Genomic DNA, 19,060 nt, shown 5'->3' with positions numbered 1-19,060 from the left:
TTTCTCTGTCTCTATGAGATGCCACAGAAAATTGAGATATTTTCTACTTTTAAAGGATTCTCCTTGGCTTTCACACTTCAGCTTCTCAATCTGCTTCTAAGTTAAAAATAAAAGAATTATCTAAATGAATCAACTTTTGCCCCCCATTACAAGGTCTGGGAGATCCACGGGCAGGGTTTAGAAGACATCAGCCAGATTATCATCTGCACTTACTTTCTTGACTGTTACTTTTAAAAATGTATGCGTTAAGTGGGGCCCCTCATGTTTGTTTGGCTACTGTTAATTTTGCTTATTTTCTATTGTTTTTAAAGCAATGGAGAAGGAAGATTTTATGAATGATCTTTATCATATTTACCTGGTTGTCACTACTATTTTTAAGTGCTTTAAGGAATTATTTTATTTTTATATTGTACATCTTTAGACGAAAGGCAAGTATTCCCTAACCATTAAGAGTATTTAAGTATTCCTAGAAGAGCTTCATTTTTCTCATTAAGAACATGTAACTTTATATACATATTACATGTATATGTGTGTAACTCCCATTAGATTAAATCTAAAATAGTGACTTTGACATTAAAGCCCTTCATAGTCTACTTATATTCTACCTATTCAAATCCTACCCACCAATTCCACTCTTCAACACAAATATTCTTAAACTCTAAAGAAATTTTTCTGTATTGTCACAAATACTGGGCTCATTCATACCTATGACAACTTCAGCCCATATTGACTTCAATATCTACTTGCTTCTTCAAAGCTATTATGTATTTCTTAAACTTTAACAGTTAATAAGATATACACTCCTAGAATATACAATTGTAGGCCAGGCACGGTGGCTCACGCCTGTCATCCCAGCACTTTGGGAGGCCGAAGTGGGTGGATCACCTGAGGTCAGGAGTTCAAGACCAGCCTGGCCAAGATGGTGAAACCCTGTCTCTACTAAAAATACAAATATTAGCCGGGCATGGTGGTGGATACCTGTAATCCCAGCTACTTGGGAGGCTGAGGCAGAGAACTGTTTGAACCTGGGAGGCAGAGGTTTCAGTGAGCTGAGATCGCACCACTGCACTCCAGCCTCGGCGACAGAGTAAAACTCCGTCTCAAAATAAAAAAAAAAGAATGTACAATATAGATATACGGAAAGCACAATGCCCAGCCACATAGTGTTATTGTAATTGTAATTAAAATATATTTGTTCAGTTACATGATACATTTAAAACTGCACTTAAAGTCATTCTTTAGCTAATGCCCATAAACTAAGACAGAAATGCATACACAATATTTACATAAAAGTTATCAAATTAGTATTTTGTACTCTCGAAAAATCAAACTGCAATTTTTTTCTTCTTGAAATTGAGACTCTTAATAATTGTTTCCAGTTCAGTGTAATTCTTTTAGTCATACTGCTTTCCTCCCAACCAGAAAACAATCAGTATTTTCCATGCTTGAGTAAAGAAACTTAGATTTTACCTAAAGATAGCAAAGGTATCTGTGATACTTTTAATCAACAAAGACCACAATAGACAACACTATTAGGTTGTTTATTTAAAAAAAAAAAAAAAAGTCCTAAGCATCATCATATGCTGTCATTCCTGATGTTTCCACACTCAAACACAACAAATGGAACAATCTACTGGCTAGAATTTCTTCTGTAAATATTTTGGTTCAAAGGACATTTAACCAAAATTTAAAACAACCTTCCAATGTGTTCAGTAAATTAAAGTACGACAACAAAAAATCAAACTTTCCTTACATCATAACAAGAGTTTAGGAAAGATTTACCATAAACTAAATGCAAACATCTGTGTATTCACAATATTAATACTATATAAAGCATGGATATTAGGAATAAAGATAGATTGTCAAAAAAGTTTTCATTTCAAAAAGCATTAAGGCCTAACTAAGGCTGAAAGGTTTTGGTTCAATTCCCATGAGTCTGAGGTTCAAATATGTGTTTCTGAAAAGTCAATCATCTTTTTACAGAAAATGTTGGCTGGGTCATCTCTGAGTCTGAGTCTTCCAACTTCTAGCCTCTCTACCATTCAAACAATGGTACTAATATAGGTATAAACAAGTGACTTGTAGAGAGATGTATTTTCTTTCTACTCTGTGAACATGCCAACAATTAACATCCCTTTTTGCTTTTCTAGCATTCAGCATTTACTATTTCTTAGAATAAGCTTTTAAGCTTTTCTTTTTGTATGTGTGTGCATGTGTGCAGTAAAGAGCATGGACTCTGGTACCAAGATCCCTGGGTTTGAATCTATCTCCAGAACATCGTTGCTGTGTGACTTTGGGTAAGTTACATAAGTCCTGTGGCTCAGTTTACTCCTCAGTAAAATGAGTACATCATAGAATTCATATGAGGATTGGCTAAGCTAATATGTGAAGGGTAAGAGTTAACTTTTCCAAGATGTCTTCTCTATAGCCTGTCTTCGTAGAAGGCTTTAAGGAAGTCAATCCTGGTAGAGTTGTAAGCTAATAAATAAATTGGGTTACCAGTCAGCTAGGTTATATAAGCTACAGGCTGCTAACCATGAATGGTAAGCTGGTGGATCATACTAGTGGCCTTCCACTTCATGACCTGCCACCATAGGACTTAAACCCTAGCTAGCTGGTCATACTAAAGCAGGTTTGATACTCTCCCAATCCTAGATGCTGGGTAGGCAGAATAGTACTATAACCAAGGTTCTGAGACATTGCACTGCTATTGGATCCCTATCTCTTATCACGCAAGGAAAAGGACTGGTGCCTCCCTCACTATGCAACTTAAAAGTCACAGCACAAAGACTGGAGTCTAACATTCAGCCCGGAAGATCCATTTGCAGTGCTACATAATGCAGTGGACACTGCCTCTGTCTGAGTCCAAGGACTTTTCCCAACAACTACTGTTCTAGGAAGTCTAAAGTCTAATGTGTGTACTGTCAAGTCATTCATTTTTGAATATATGTAAAGACCCAGTAGCATTCATCTCATGTTTTGGGTCACCTAATGCACAGTGCTGTATTAAATGCTTGCTGTTACAACTCTACTCACTTCTTAACTTCCACTTTTAGAGGACCCTTTAAAACATATCTTTATTATCCCTTTACATTTAATATATTATATTTATTGAGGCTTTATAACTTGCCAGAATCTATGCTAAATACTTTCAACAATTATCTGGTTAAAACTGCATAGTACACCTATGCACGGGCAGGTATTATCATCCTCCTCATGTTATAGATAATGCATCACAGGCACAAAAGTTTGCATAATCTAATATTACACAGCCAGTAAGGGGCTGGCACTCAGACTCAGGTCTGTTGGAACTCCCAGGTCCACATACATAACCTCTAAAGCACACTGGACATCAGTGTTACTCTAGGTACTATTACCTTGTCACAGATATCACGAGACCCTTACCCAGAGAGGAGTAATTCTACATGTCCCAAAGTCAACTCCAGGGGGAAGGGGTGTGGGGGAGGAACATGTATTCTGGAGGGTCAGTTAAGTACTAACAATCTTAATTGCCAGTATACACATTCCCTTAACTGTGATGTTTCTGGGTCCTGGATAGTGTAGAAAGTATTTAAGAAGTGTCCTCCAATTTCAATCTTCAGATTTGATATCAAAGTAATGTCAAGTGCTTCTGACCCACTGCATTAAATGTGTGCTGAGCAGTTGGTGGTAGAAGATATTATTGTGGTAAGTCTTCTTTGTGCATCCCTCTCTCACTGTTAAAACTCACGTTGAAAGCCAACTATTGTTCTGATGCAACACTACAAGGACCATGGAATGGAAAATGACAAGCTCTAAATTTAACAAACCTTGAGCACCTGACACAAAGAGTTTAAGGCTCCCGTTTTATTTTTTTATTTTATTTTATTTTTTAAGACAGAGTCTTGCTCTGTCACCCATGCTGGAGTGCAGTGGTATCATCTTGGCTCACTGTAACCTCTGCCTCTTGGGTTCAAGCAATTCTCCTGCCTCAGCCTCCCAAGTAGCTGGGATTACAGGTGCTTACCACCATGCCTGGCTAATTTTTGTATTTATAGTAGAATCGGGCTTTCACCATGTTGGCCAGGCTGGTCTCGAACCTCTGACCTTAGGTGATCCACCCGCCTCGGCCTCCCAAAGTGCTGGGATTACAGGCATGAGCCACCGTGCCCAGCCCCGTTTTATTATACATCCAAAGTTGGACAGTGTCAACACAAATTGTAAAGCTGCAAAATACCACCCTGCTCTTCTTTCTGTCGAGCTTTCATGACAGATTATACTATAACTACAAGACAGTGTGCAGTAGATGGGAAACGATCGGCATTAACTCACATATCATGTTTGGCAGGCATGTTCTGTACCTATTTAGTGGAAATCACTAATGATATGTGAAAAAGATACAAACAGTAATATGATCCCTTTATATTTATTAGTAATGCATAAAACATTTGCAAGCTGAGAACTGGCAAGTTAAAACGAACAAATCCTATCTGTCTTAATTAAAAATAAAACAAGGTCACAAAGAACAGAGTATCTTAGCCATTGATGGATTAATATAATTTCATTCATTTGACCAATATTTATTGATAGCTACAAGCCAGACACTAAATTGTATACTGAGACCACGTCAATGACTAGACAGGTTTCTGCCCTCAAGAAGTTTATAGTCTAATGGGAAAACAAAATAAATTTTAGATGTGTATTTCTCGAATTTCAATGTCTATGGGAATTTCTGAGAATCCTGTTAGAAATGCAGATTTTAATTCTTTTAGATTTGGGGTAAAGCTAAGAATAAACATTTCTAACAAGCTTACAGTTGATACTGATATAACCGATGCCTGGATCACACTTTGAGCCAGCAAAAGGTTCTATCATTTGAATCCACATTAATCTAAAAGCCATCTCTCATTTTGAGTAGATATTTACTGAGGAGTGTGTCCTCATCTAGCAAATCAAAGAAAACTGCAACCTTACTGAGCCAAAGCCATTGCCTTTATCTTTATTACATATATTGGTATGGCAAACATAAATGACTAAAATTAAACAATTCATTAATTTGACTTTTTTCCTTCAAATTCTTGCTAAGTTTACAATGTAATTTAAATCCATAAAGTTATTTTTTCTAAGTAATAAAGATGCTGCCTAAATGTACAGTCTGCCTTCAGAATCTGTTGGTTCCGCAGTTAAGGATTCGAGCATGGGTCAAAAACATTTGAAAAACAAAACTAAACAATAAAAATACAAATTTATAAAAATACAGTGTAACTATATAGCATTTATATTGTATTAGGGACTGTATGTAATCTAAAGATGATTTAACATATACAGGAAGATGTATATAGGTTATATGTAAACATTATTTCATTTTATGTAAGGGATTAGAGCACTCATAAATTGTGGTATTTGTAGAGCAGAAAGGTAGGTCCTGGAACCCCCATATAAATTGAGGGACAACTGTATATAGAAGTACAATTGCAGCCTGTTTCCATATTAAAATCATGTGATGATAAAATGACAATCACTTAAATGACATGACTGATTGATATGGTACTGCAAATGTGACAATTGCTCTCAAAATGTCTAGATAAGAAATATTAAAAAGGTTCTCAACAACCTCCATTTTCCACCTAGTTTTTACAAAATGGTAGAAATAAAGAAAATTAAAATCAGCCATAATATGTATGAATAGCTTACTGAAGAGTCCTTTCACATGTAATCCCAAGAAAATCATGCAATAGTCTTTTAAGGAATATTCAGACACCATCCCAATATTTGTTCAACCTGAAAACTGCCATCAAACCCTATATAATAAGCAAATTATTTTTCATTAATGTATATTCCTCTTATATAAGAAATATACTTGCAATATTTTTACATAAAATTTCCCTCTCATACAACTTTCCCATTATGACTTATTAGTAGCCTGTTGAATATACATTGTTTAGCTTAGAGGTTCAAAATATTTTAAAAATACTAAGGATAAATTACATTTTGAACAAAACCTCGATCATGTGACTTGTTTCAGAACTATGTACCATAGAATATTTTTTAAACAGTACATTTCTAGACAATATTGAAAAATAGATTCAAATATGTAATATAGAATCTTACTGTAGAGTCTACAGAATACATTTTAAAAATACTGCTTATGGCTTATTTTCTTCACTCCACTAGAAGGTCCCCTCTGCAGTGCTCATTTCTGCAACACTTTCTTTCCTGACAGAAGGCTGCTCACTACCAATTTCATCACTGTTGCTAACTCCAGCTCATCTAATCTCTGCAACATCTGCTACCAGCACCTTCTCTTCCCTCCTTTTGTGAACATAGTTTTTTCTTCCGGTTAGAAAATCAGTTCGAACTTCTTGAGTATGCTTTGTGTTTTAAACTCTTCTCAACTGTTCCCATGATTGATGGATGCCCAGAGGCGACCTCTTTATCTCCAGCAACATATTTGGCTGTTGGCCCGGTAGAGAGGTACTCCAGAAGCTTGCTGGTTCATCATGCTCTCATCTTTAACCAGAACTATTTATCTGACTCCTTCCATCTCCACAGCACTGTGTGAGGGATCAGTGATAAGAGACAGTGAAAGAGATGCGCAAATGGATAAATAATAAGCAGGATATGTAGAATGACACAACTATTGATGAGTAATTTAGGAGATCCAATAACTAAAAAAAAAGATTGGGGACAAGTTCATGGTAAGAGCAATGGCCTTAAAACATAAAATTGACAAATAGAGAAGGCATGCAATCCGGTAGAATAGACTGCAAAAGTGGTAGAAGACTAATCGTTTCAAGACATGTTGAGCCACAACAGCAATAGCATTGTGACAAAAAACGTCAGTGTAGATTGCAGAAGATCTTCAATGACGGATCAAGCTGTATAGACTTTTTTTTACCCTCATATACTGAATAGTCAATTAAGGTATATAGTGCCAATGTAAGAGACAAAGATAAACTTTTTTTTAACACAAGTTGTAGGCCTTGGAAATAAGTTTTCCAGTAACAAGATAACACGAATAATGTACTGTGGTTATAAGCTCAAAGTGGTATATTTGATTCAGTGTTCCCAGAACCACCAAAACCTTGGAACCACTGTTTAGCTAAAGCTACTAGAACAACAGAATAACCTACTTTGTGGCATTGTAAAGTAAAATTATACTACACACAAATACTTGACATAAAATACATTTCCAAACTCAATTATTAGGGATAACATAAGCACAAAATGATGCTTTGCAAACATCATGTATCCTATAACTGGAGAAAAAAAATTAATGACATGAAGTGAAATGACTGAGTTCTGAAACTACATCTCAATTTAAATAGCATAAGCAATGTAGTATATAATGTTCTTCAAAATCAATTGTTGAAGGTTAACTATAATCTACATACAAAAACAACTTTGTCAACTTTTTATATGGATTTTCCTTCTAAACATATTTACTTTATGTGTAAAATCAAAAAATTTCCTGAGTTAAAGGCTAAGACTTGACTTTATGAATACATGCCCAAAAATTGGTGGTGGCTGGTTTCTGTTTTTATTTTGTAAGCTTAGTATAATGGTTGCCCAGAACTTGTAAGCAATGACCTCATTTCTAAGCGGACAAGATGCAAAAGACCATTTTTACAGATTAACCATCTGGTTCCTTTAGGAAGAATAATATTTCAACAGGTTCCTGTATTTCAAGAATATAAACAATTAAAAAGATGAAGATATGTGAAATACACAAAGAAAAAATTAGAGAAAATAGAATTTAAAGCAAATTATCCTAGCTCCCTCAATTAATATTTTAAAACCATGACAATCAGTTATTAATATAAATTGTTAATTTTATTTAATACAACATCAATATAATTCATACCATCTTCTTCAACTAGGTGGTCTATCATTTTGGAGTTTCTTTCCACCTCTGGAGAATTGCTCAGGAAATCTGGCTAACATACCAAATAAACCAAATGGATTTAATGAGATGGTTTTTGGCTAGTTTCTATATTCTTGTATACACATTCATTCACCACATAAATGTGGTGCTGTTCAGAGTTAGAGGCGCAAGAGAAAAAAGTAGCTTTCCAGTGTTATTTCATTGTTATTAACTATATAGTATTCAGGTGCAAACAAATGAAAATCCTGTATATTCACAATAAAATGTAATATGTATCAAAATAAGCATAAAATAACTGTTTTGGATAGGCCTTAGGATGCTGTTGTGGCTTAATTTGCTCTGTTTATGTTCTCTCTGCTTTTCTTTATTGCATATGCTATTTTTGATGTTTTGTTTGACTAGTATGTCATACAGTGAATTTACTGAGGTCTGTAACAAAAGGCATAGATCCATACGCTGGACACAACCTTGAGGGCATAAGAAAAAAAAAAAAAACTAAGTACCATAGAACAGCCTCAACAAAATCAAAGCATGCTTTACACGATTTTCAGTTACACCCTGCTTGTCATTTGTGATTACTCAAAACAATAATTAAATTATGTGCTCCAGGAAACAGGAAGGAGTGGATAACTAAAATACATGAAAAGCCCCTACAGTCTCTGTTTGTTCGGAGTATAGATCAGCATTCTTTAGGAGTTCCATTCTTTTATTACAGGAATGAATATTGGGTTGAACACGCTTATATGCATTTAGAGGTAACGTGATGTATGAAAACAAATACTGCAGAGGTTTCCTCTGTACAACTGTACTTTTAAGAGGAGCAGCCACCATAATCTTCTTGTAAAGGTAAACTGGATCATGTCATTTTCAAATAAAGTCTTCTCTCACTTCATTTTCCCCTTAAAACAATATATAAATGATAATAGTAGCAACAGTAACAGTAGAAGTGGTAAACTCAACATAAAAAGCCTACAAGGCTGTCTCTGGGTCTGTCCCCAGCTCTTTCCTTGTCTCGTACTACTCCCACTTCCACTCCATTTGCATCTCCAACCACAGATGCTTTCTTTCCGTGCCCCAGTGAAGCTCTTTATGTGCCTTTCACATACTGTTACTTCTGGTTTGTTCTTTAAATAGATAATTATTTATTACCCTTAAAGGCTTAAGTTAAATACCATGTCTGCCAAGAGATTTCACTTACTGCCTTCCACTCCCAATCTAAGTCACTTTCTCTGGCTCTCTTATATAAGCACAGTTATGTTTTCCTTAGAATATTCATCACAATTTGACATTTTAATTTGCATTCATTTACTTTTTATCCCCAACTGGACAATATGCTCCTTGGAAATAGGAAATCATACTTTCTCAGTTCAACTCCCTACATCTAGTGACTATATCATGACAGGCATTTATTATTTGGTAAATAAACTAGAGAATTTAGGAATAAAAGACTAATCATATCTTCCCACTTATAAATTCCTTACTACCTTCAGTTCAGTATATAGTATAAACTATTTTTGGATATTTACTGAAAACTGGGAAGAAGTGAGAGAGGTCCCTTTAAAACTGTCTACCACCCTGATCTATCTCTGGAGAGCTCTATCTTCAAAGCTGGTAAGGTCTGTGAAATACTTCAAATTGCTGAGAAAAACGGAGGAGGAATATAGCAAGACTGATAGCAAAGCCTTTTCCTTTAAGAATCAGTGAAAAGTGCCTGTGAATGGGGGGAGTAGGAGAGTGCCTCTCCCCAAGTTAGCTCTTTACTAAACTTTTTAACAACCTCTTCCATGTATTTGGTGTGTATCATTAAAGTTAGATGTTTAGTTCACCTGTAAGGTATGTTGCAAAATTCTAGTATAGATAATTACAATAAACATACCCAATCTTTTCCCTTAATTTCAAAGGAAAACATTTTTTCTTTTCATGTTAACAAAACAATCCTCCCATTATGTATTGAGCAGCTCCACACCCACACTGATCTGCCCTACAGATGCCAGGCTTTCAATAGTGGTGACTTCATCCTTTTTACACATTCCTTTCAAAGTAGGATGAAAGCTTTGAAAGGTGAAAATGTTAGAATACGTTGCATTTTGTGTTTGTAAGTTATAAGCTGAAAAATGTCATGAGATAAATTTACCTTTATAAGGGAAGGGAAAAAGTATATAAAACTACATAAATCTTTTCCTAAGGGGATGTCTTTCAGACATTAGGTATTAGCCCTTTGTCAGACTTAAAAATCTCAGTCTTTTATCTCACCTTTCCTTAGAAGAATATTAATTAGTAGAGACCATTTTGAATCAACTAGCATCTATATTTACTATTTACATGATCTCAGGCAAATCAAACTGCAGGTTTCCCTATTTCTATTTGTAAAATAAAGGGGGAAATCATAGGGTTATTTTAAAGAGAAAAGAACTGTATAGTACTGATACAGACAGGACACAGGGAAATCCTGGGTAGAAGAGGACAGTCCCCAGTGAGGGCCACACCCTTAGGCCTGGGTACTGTGGCGCAAAGTGAGAACATGCATTCCTGTTTTCCCACTCAAATGCTGCTTTTTGGCCCTCCCTGCCTCCCATCTTGTACCCATAAAAAATCCCAAGCTCCACTAGCAGAATGATGGCAGAGGGGCAGCAGGGCAGCAGAGTGGAACAGCTGAGGCTAGAAGAGAAGCAGCAGCTGTCAAAGAGAAGCAGTTTGACTTCAGAGGGATGGCTTGAAGGTGGGACTTCAGAAGGACGGCTTGACGGTAGGACCTCAGAGAAGAGTTCAGCAGGGGAGAGCCAAACTCCAGGAGAAGACCACCTTTCCACTCCATCCCCTTTCCAGCACCCCATCCCACTGAAAGCCGCTTCCACTCCTCAGTAAAATCCTCCACATTCACCCCCCTTCAATTAACTGATGCAGCCTGATTCCTCCCAGACGCCGAAAAGAACTCTGGTACCAAGAGGGCTGGTGCAAAAGGTTGTCATCCTACCCTCCACTGAGCTGTTAAACACTTAAGCTGTTTGTAGACAGCAAAGGTAAAAGAGCACAATGTAACACATGTCCTCTGGGGCTTCAGGGGTCATGGATACCCTGCTAGATGCTGCCATAGAGCCGCATGAAGTTCTATTCCTGCCATCGCGCCCAGAAGGACTTGTCCTGGCCCCTGTACCCGCTCACCTGCATGCTCCCTGTCCCATGAGAGGTGGAGAGCTGTGGGCTGAGTAAATGAGCCAACCCCTTAGCCAGTCCTACAAAGGGGCCAGGGGAACTACCCATTTCAGTACTACTCCTGACACTCCATAATCAGTGTTGTGGCTGGTTTTTTGTTGTTGTTGTTTTGGTTTTTTTTGAGAAAGTCTCGCTCTGTTGCCCAGGCTGGAGTGCAGTGGCGCGATCTCAGCTCACTGCAACCTCCGCCTCCTGGGTTCATGACATTCTCCTGCCTCAGCCTCATGAGTAGCTGGGACTACAGATGCCCGCCACCACGCCCAGCTAATTTTTTGTATTTTTAGTGGAGACAGGTTTCACCATGTTAGCCAGGATGGTCTCGATCTCCTGACCTTGTGATCCGCCCACCTCGGATCCCAAATTACTGGGATTACAGGCGTGAGCCACCATACCTGGCCTGTTGTGGCTGTTTCTAAGAGAAAGCATACTCTTAAGTTTGTGTGGCATAACAGGTTTTTAAACTTTTTAATTATTTTTAACCAAATTTAGAAGCCAGGGAAGGCTTAGCAGTAATGATATCTCCTTTCAAGGTGAACCAAGATTCTCTGAGTAAAATAACAGGACACCCAAAGTTCAGTTTTAGAAGTTCTACATTAGCTCCTCATTAAAAATAAATAAAAAGTCTAATTTATCTCCAAAAAGGAAGATATTAAATTAAGAAATTTTTGAGGAATGGTGATTTTCTTACTTTTGAATATATGAATACTTCTTAGTTTTATTATATGAAGGAAATCCCTAACTTCAAGTCAAACCTAATTTTTTAAAAATTCCAAATTTGCTATGTCTGTCTATATTTATAGACAAATTAGATACTTGAAATTAAGAGAGAAATTTAAGTGATCTTTAAAAATTATAAATGGCCAGGAGAGCACACAAAGAATAAAGGGGAGAAAGATTCTGGAAACCTAGAAATATGATTTTAGTCTTTGAATCTCTGCAGACCCTTCATAAAAACAGAAAAAGCAAGGAGGATATCAAAGCCAAAAACCTATAGACATTATCTACTATAAAACCAATATTTGGGAGGCTGAGGCATTAGAATCATTTGAACCTGGGAGGTGTAGGTTGTGGTGAGCTGAGATCATGCCACTGCACTCCAGCCTGGGCAACTGAGTGAGACGGTGTCTAAAAAAAATAATATTAGTGGGTAGGGATAAATTGGTAGCACATATAAAGACACACACAGTTTAAGAAACTGTAGAAAAAAATGGGAGTAAACCAAGAAAGACAGAAAACAACAAAATCATCATTAGATACTTTCTGGATACCTTAGCAGGCCATTCCATTCTGGGAATAGCAACAGAAACTAGAAGAAGCCTTTGTAGGCTTTAATTCAAAGTTGAAAACAAGGAAGCCACATGAATGTTCTCTGCTAGGGATAACTGGGGGTCTGGGTCCAAAGCACATTCAAAACCAATAAACAGAAGCACCATAGTATGTTAAAGCACCAGGCTGAGAAGTCTAGATGGACCAAGGGAGGTGCACTAGAAATAAAGGAAAGAAAAAGTACAGGCAAAGGAGGGCCACAGAGGTGTTATTTTGACTCATCCCTTCCTCCTAAAACTAGATAAAACTCTTTTACTTAAAAAGGAACAATAGGGCTAGGTACAGTGGCCATGCCTATATTTCTGCCCTTTGGGAAGCCAACGTGAGAGGATCACTTGAGGCCAGGAGTTTGAGACCAGCCTGGGCAACATGTGGAGACTCCTGTCTCTACAAAAAGGAAAAAAAAAAATTAGCTGGGCATTGCAGTATGTGCCTGTGGTCCCAGCTACTCAGGAAGATGAGATGGGAGGATCACTTGAGCCCAGGAGGCCAAGGCCAAGGCTGCAATGAGCCATGATAGTACCAGTGCTCTGTCATCCAACCTGGGTGACAGAGCAAGACCCTGTCTCAAAAAAAAAAAAAAAAAAAAAAATATATATATATATATATATATATGAATGACAGAAAGAAAAAAAAAGACTAAAGAGCAAAATAATGTACCTACAGAAACACATGCACATCAGAAAGACCCAGTCATAAAATAAATGAAGACTGTAACCCAATATTTAATAAGCTAAAAGAAATTAAGAAAATGACAGAACTATAAAAGTCAGACTTGGAATAACTTAGAAACAAGGTGATCAGAAGAGAAAAAATTTAAAAAACATTTCAGAAATGAAGACTAAATTAGAAAAAACACAAAAGGTAATGACTGAACAGAAATAAAAGATGGGAAGTAAGAAAATTAAGAAGAAATTAAGAGATTAGAAAAACTGAAGAGAATGTAATAACTGTGGATGGCCGAAGAACATGTAAACTTCATCCAACAGGAATCTCTGAAGAAAACTGAAGTAACCAAACAGAAAAAACTAAAGAAATAATGTCAAATAAAAAGATTCGAAACTACACAGAACAATCCACTATGTACCTAGCAATATCAGCCAAAATGACTATAATTAAGAAAACTGCAGGAAAACAAATGGACTTTAAAGGAAAAGAATTATTTGAGCATCCAGGCAAATAGATTCAATCACTTATAAGACAAAGAAAGTCAGATTTTCATCACACTTGACCAAAATACTTTATGACAAAAGAAAATAGATTGGCATATCAAAGATACTCAACAAAAAAATTACTGAATTAAGATTGCTTTTAATCTAGCCAAAACCACCTTGAAGATTTTGAGCAAAAGAATAATTTTATTCACATGGAAGAACTTGGGAATACTGTGCCCACGAGCCCTCACTAGAGCATCTTTTGGAGGATTAGTTCCAGAAAACCAAAATGATTTTTAAGATATCAACATAAGGATTTGTAGTGGCTATTACATATATATTTACTTATTTTTTTTAAATAGTTCTATTTTCTTTTTTTTTATTTTATTATTATTATACTTTAAGTTTTAGGGTACATGTGCACAATGTGCACGTTAGTTACATATGTATACATGTGCCATGCTGGTGTGCTGCACCCATTAACTCGTCATTTAGCATTAGGTATATCGCCTAAAGCTATCCCTCCCCCCTCCCCCGACCCCACAACAGTCCCCAGAGTGTGATGTTCCCCTTCCTGTGTCCATGTGTTCTCATTGTTCAATTCCCACCTATGAGTGAGAAGATGCGGTGTTTGCTTTTTTGTTCTTGCGATAGTTTACTGAGAATGATGATTTCCAGTTTCATCCATGTCCCTACAAAGGACATGAACTCATCATTTTTTATGGCTGCATAGTATTCCATGGTGTATATGTGCCACATTTTCTTAATCCAGTCTATCATTGTTGGACATTTGGGTTGGTTCCAAATCTTTGCTATTGTGAACAGTGCCGCAATAAACATACGTGTGCATGTGTCTTTATAGCAGCATGATGTATAGTCCTTTGGGTATATACCCAGTAATGGGATGGCTGGGTCAAATGGTATTTCTAGTTCTAGATCCCTGAGGAATCGCCACACTGACTTCCACAATGGTTGAACTAGTTTACAGTCCCACCAACAGTGTAAAAATGTTCCTGTTTCTCCACATCCTCTCCAGCACCTGTTTTTTCCTGACTTTTTAATGATTGCCATTCTAACTGGTGTGAGATGGTATCTCATTGTAGTTTTGATTTGCATTTCTCTGATGGCCAGTGATGGTGAGCATTTTTTCATGTGTTTTTTGGCTGCATAAATGTCTTCTTTTGAGAAGTGTCTGTAAAGCAATGGCAACAAAAGCCAAAATTGACAAATGGGATCTAATTAAACGAAAGAGCTTCTGCACAGCAAAAGAAACTACCATCAGAGTGAACAGGCAACCTACAAAATGGGAGAAAATTTTCACAACCTACTCATTTGACAAAGGGCTAATATCCAGAATCCACAATGAACTCAAACAAATTTACAAGAAAAAAACAAACAAGCCGATCAAAAAGTGGGCGAAGGATATATATTTACTTATATGACTAAGAATAAACAATTGTTTGAGGGAAATAGTAGGTAATGACATGAATGTAAGAATACATACAGTAAGAAAGTTCACTGTCATCTTTCAGCTATAAACTTTAAGTTGAAGCATACTAATTCAAATTAGATTCTTTAGAAAGGAGGAGGTAGAAGACACTGGTTAATTTGTTAATTTTAACAACTCATGTATCCAGTACAGCACTGAAGTATGGGAACTAACAGTCTGTACTATCTAATACTGTCACACCACTCTGCCAACTTATCATTGAAAGTTTAATTATAGTTCAAATCCATTGAAAACGTACTGCATGCCAGATGCTTCTCCAAGCACTTTAAATATATTCATTTTATTCAACTCACCCAGCAAATTTAGAACATAGATGTTATTAACAGTTTCAATTTACAGATAAGGAAATTAGGAAACAGAGCTGACATCCAAAGTGCAAGCTGTCTGATATCAGAGCCTGTTCTCTTTCCAACTGTGCTATCATGATAAAATTACACAGCTAATGGGCATGGTGGAGGCTGAGGCAGGAGAATCACTTGAACCCAGAAGGTGGAGGTTGCAGTGAGCTGAGATTGCACCACTATACTCCAGCCTGGTAATAGAGTGAGACTCCATCTCAAAAAAAAAAAAAAAATTACACAGCTAAAATCAACTTTTACCCTCTACTTTTGATGAGAATTATGTACGTTGTCAAAAGGTCATCATATATTAAACATAAACTCGGATTAGAAGTTATATATTTTAATGAAAACGGAAATTAATTAAAATGTACAAAAACAAGTGTGGCAAACAAAATACTTGAAAGTTGTCATAAAAATGATTAATGGCAGTGCTTGGTGGTAAAATTATAAAGAGTTCCTATAGACACTCTCACATTTATTGCATCTTCTATTTGCCTAGCCCTAATATTAGATATGAGTTTAAATAGGAAGTTGGTCACTTCACATTTACTTGCTTTTCCAATATCATGACTATTTCACCTTTTGTCATCATGTCTCTTATTTCCCCCACCCTCTTCATAATCTCTCTAGTCTTCATAGAGTCTACAAACTTTACTAAGCATCTAGCATGTGCTAGCCACTATGCCTCTTAAGACAAGTCTCAGCCTTACGCTGGGGAATGCAGGCATCAGGCAGGGCTTCCTAAAGGTCGTCACACATGGACACTGGAAAAGAATCCACAAAAGGAATGAAAAGGGGGATGGAGTATATTTCAGATCCTAACTGCTGGCAGACCAGAGGATCTCATCGAGGCAAAATAATAAGAACACTATGATTAAGGGATTTTTATGTTTTTTTTCAAGAAAGATATCTTTGTACTATAAAAGTTTTTGGCAATCAAAATTTATCAAACTCAGTCTTTGAACACTTACATTTAATTCACTTTTCAGCACTTCTTCAAGAAGATGACCTATATGTTTGTTATCTTCTTTTGTATCCATAACTACACAAATCTCTTGGGAAATTCTCTCTGAAATTAAAAAAAAAAAGTTTTAAGTTTCAAACAAAACATGTAACAAGGCCCTAGGATGCTGAAACATAAACTTACCTGATGTTCTTAGCTGTTGACTAAGAATAGGGAGGTTTTGACTTCAGGCCAAGTGGAGTAATCTGTGTACACACTGAGATGGCCTTGATTCAGTTTACTACCCAAGTCCATAAATCTATCCATTGAACACTTTGTGGGTGAAGAACCAGCCATTGTGCAACTAACAGAAATAAGATATTTTAGGATGCATGTGGAAGGGAGTAGAGGTGACAACCATTTGAAGTTCAACAATTCAATCTTTCCATGTTTATAAGGAGTCTCCCAGAACCTAACAGATTTCCACTTCTCAAACAGATTCACTCTTTAGGCCATAGGTTATCTCCTGTGCACAGATTCAATGTGCCATCCAGTGCCTTGGTTAAGTACATCGTGTTCCTTGGCATTCCTCTAGATTTTCAATTAAGTACAATTAAGTTTGTGTTTTGACTATTGCACTAACAAGTAAAAACAACTGAAAGAATTTTCTTCACATCTGAAAGACTTGAGATGGTCTGATTTAAAATTTATAAAATATGTGACACAGTGATAGTCACCTCTGGAAACTCTGGATGCATTCTTCCAAAAGATATGAAGTCCTCCTCTACAGCAGGCAAATCAGAAGGTACCCTGATTCGAGGTACTTGACCTCTTGTTATTATGATACAAAGTTCAACCATGAGCTGAAATCTGAGTAGAATTTTTCTTAATCCACATTTTTCTGTCTTATAATTAACAGCAGTTCTTCGAAGTTTCAGGCATCCTATATGGAAATTGCCTATATAGCTGTCAGTTAAAGAGCCATTACAAAGCATTATATCATGGATAAAGAAAACAAGCCTAATTTTAAGATAGGGTTCCTGAATCAAAAGTATGTTTGATTAACTTTTGACCCAGCTGCTTCTTACCTGAGCAACTCTGTAAAATACGGTCCATATAAATCACTGATGTAGCAATAGCTAATAATTATTTCAAGCAAAGCTAGGGAGAATAGGTTATTGAAAATAATACCACCAGTTAATAGCACTGCTATTACTACCTCCTACTTAACAAGAATACTATATATTCCAGGAGCTATATGCTATATATGAATACTAATCCTCATGATGACCCTACAAGATCAGTATCATTCTGAATCTATGTAACAGATTCAGGAAGCTTGAATTCTGATAAGTAATTTGCCCAATACCACAGGGACATGAGTAGTAGAAAAAGGATTCAAATCCAAAAAAAAAAAATCTGTAATTCTAAGTTACATGATGCTAATAAAATTCAACATAATTAAAAACACGAATGTTTTAGACAGTAAATGCTACAGAACATCACTGTGGAGAGAGAAACTGGAGACAAGATCAGATAACTCTATAATACAATAAGCTAGGAGCTCATTCTTGAAAGGGGAATAGATTTTGCTTAGGAGTGGGAGAAAGGAGCTTTGCAAACAATCAGAAATGATAAGAAAGAAACAAGATTTTAATGTGTATTGAGGTAGGTAGTCACATAAACATAGTGTGACCAACAACCAAGAGAATTACTTGAAAGCTATATTAGTTTGTTTTCACACTCCTGATAAAGGTATACCAGAGACTGGGCAATTTACAAAAGAAAGAAGTTTATTGGACTTACAGTTCCATGTGGCTGGGGAGGCCTCACAATCATGGCAGAAGGTGAAAGGCACATCTCACATGACAGCAGACATGCATCTGCTTGTGCAGGGAAGAGAAGAGAGCTTGTGCAGGGAAACCCCCCTTTTTAAAACTATCAGATCTCACTATCATGAGAACAGCATGGGAAAGACCTGCCCCCATGATTCAATTACCTCCCACTGGGTCCCTCCCACAACACATGAGAATTCAAGATGAGATTTGGGTGGGGACACAGCCAAACCGTATCAAAAGCCGTAAAATGATTTAGTAGTGAGTTCTAAAGTGGGATACTTAGTGAGATCAAATCAAAGGGATCCCTTGCTGTCTTGGACACTAGAGCGTCCTAGGGCTTTCATTTAGAAGTTAACTCATAAAAGCAGTGGCTTTTGAAAACAAAGTTAACCCAAACTTATACATCATGAAATCATATGTTTAGAGAAATCTGGCCTTTGTAATGTCTTAGGCTAAAGCCCCAAGAGTTTTATTTCTGAAAGCTCCTCATGAAAACATTAGGACAACCAAGAAATTGCATGTACAAAGTAATCTGCAAATGCAACAATTGATGTGATGGTGCCACAAACATTTATATAAATTTGTAAAATAATGCATAATATTAAGAATAATTTTTTAATACAAAACAGCCTATGTAGGTTTTCCTTGCCTTGTTTCGTCATATATCCCTCTTTATAAAATTCTAAGCTCTACCCAACATGTGTACAGTAATAAAACTGATATATTACTACCAACTTACAAAAATGAAATATTTTTAAAAAATGAATTCAAATCTACTTGCTGGCCAGGCACAGTGGCTCACGCCTGTAATCCCAGCACTTTGGGAGGCCAAGGTGGAAGATCACTTGAGGTCAGGAGTTCAAGACCAGCC

At 36.6% G+C, this 19,060-nt stretch overlaps 1 protein-coding gene across 10 annotated transcripts in view; it reads right to left on the bottom strand.

The window, feature by feature from the left end:
* Positions 1 to 19,060, bottom strand: part of CRPPA (CDP-L-ribitol pyrophosphorylase A) — a 329,262-nt gene that overhangs the window by 178,053 nt on the left and 132,149 nt on the right. For all 10 annotated transcript variants that reach the window (XM_054559423.2, XM_054559425.2, XM_054559421.2 and 7 more), the window contains one exon: positions 16,380 to 16,477. In XM_054559423.2, coding sequence (XP_054415398.1) covers positions 16,380 to 16,477 — 98 coding nt within the window. The remainder of the gene's footprint in view (positions 1 to 16,379; positions 16,478 to 19,060) is intronic.

This window comes from Pongo abelii, chromosome 6 (assembly GCF_028885655.2).
Source record: "Pongo abelii isolate AG06213 chromosome 6, NHGRI_mPonAbe1-v2.0_pri, whole genome shotgun sequence".
NCBI classification, from domain to species: domain Eukaryota; kingdom Metazoa; phylum Chordata; class Mammalia; order Primates; family Hominidae; genus Pongo; species Pongo abelii.
This window is presented reverse-complemented; position numbering and strand designations above follow the sequence as displayed.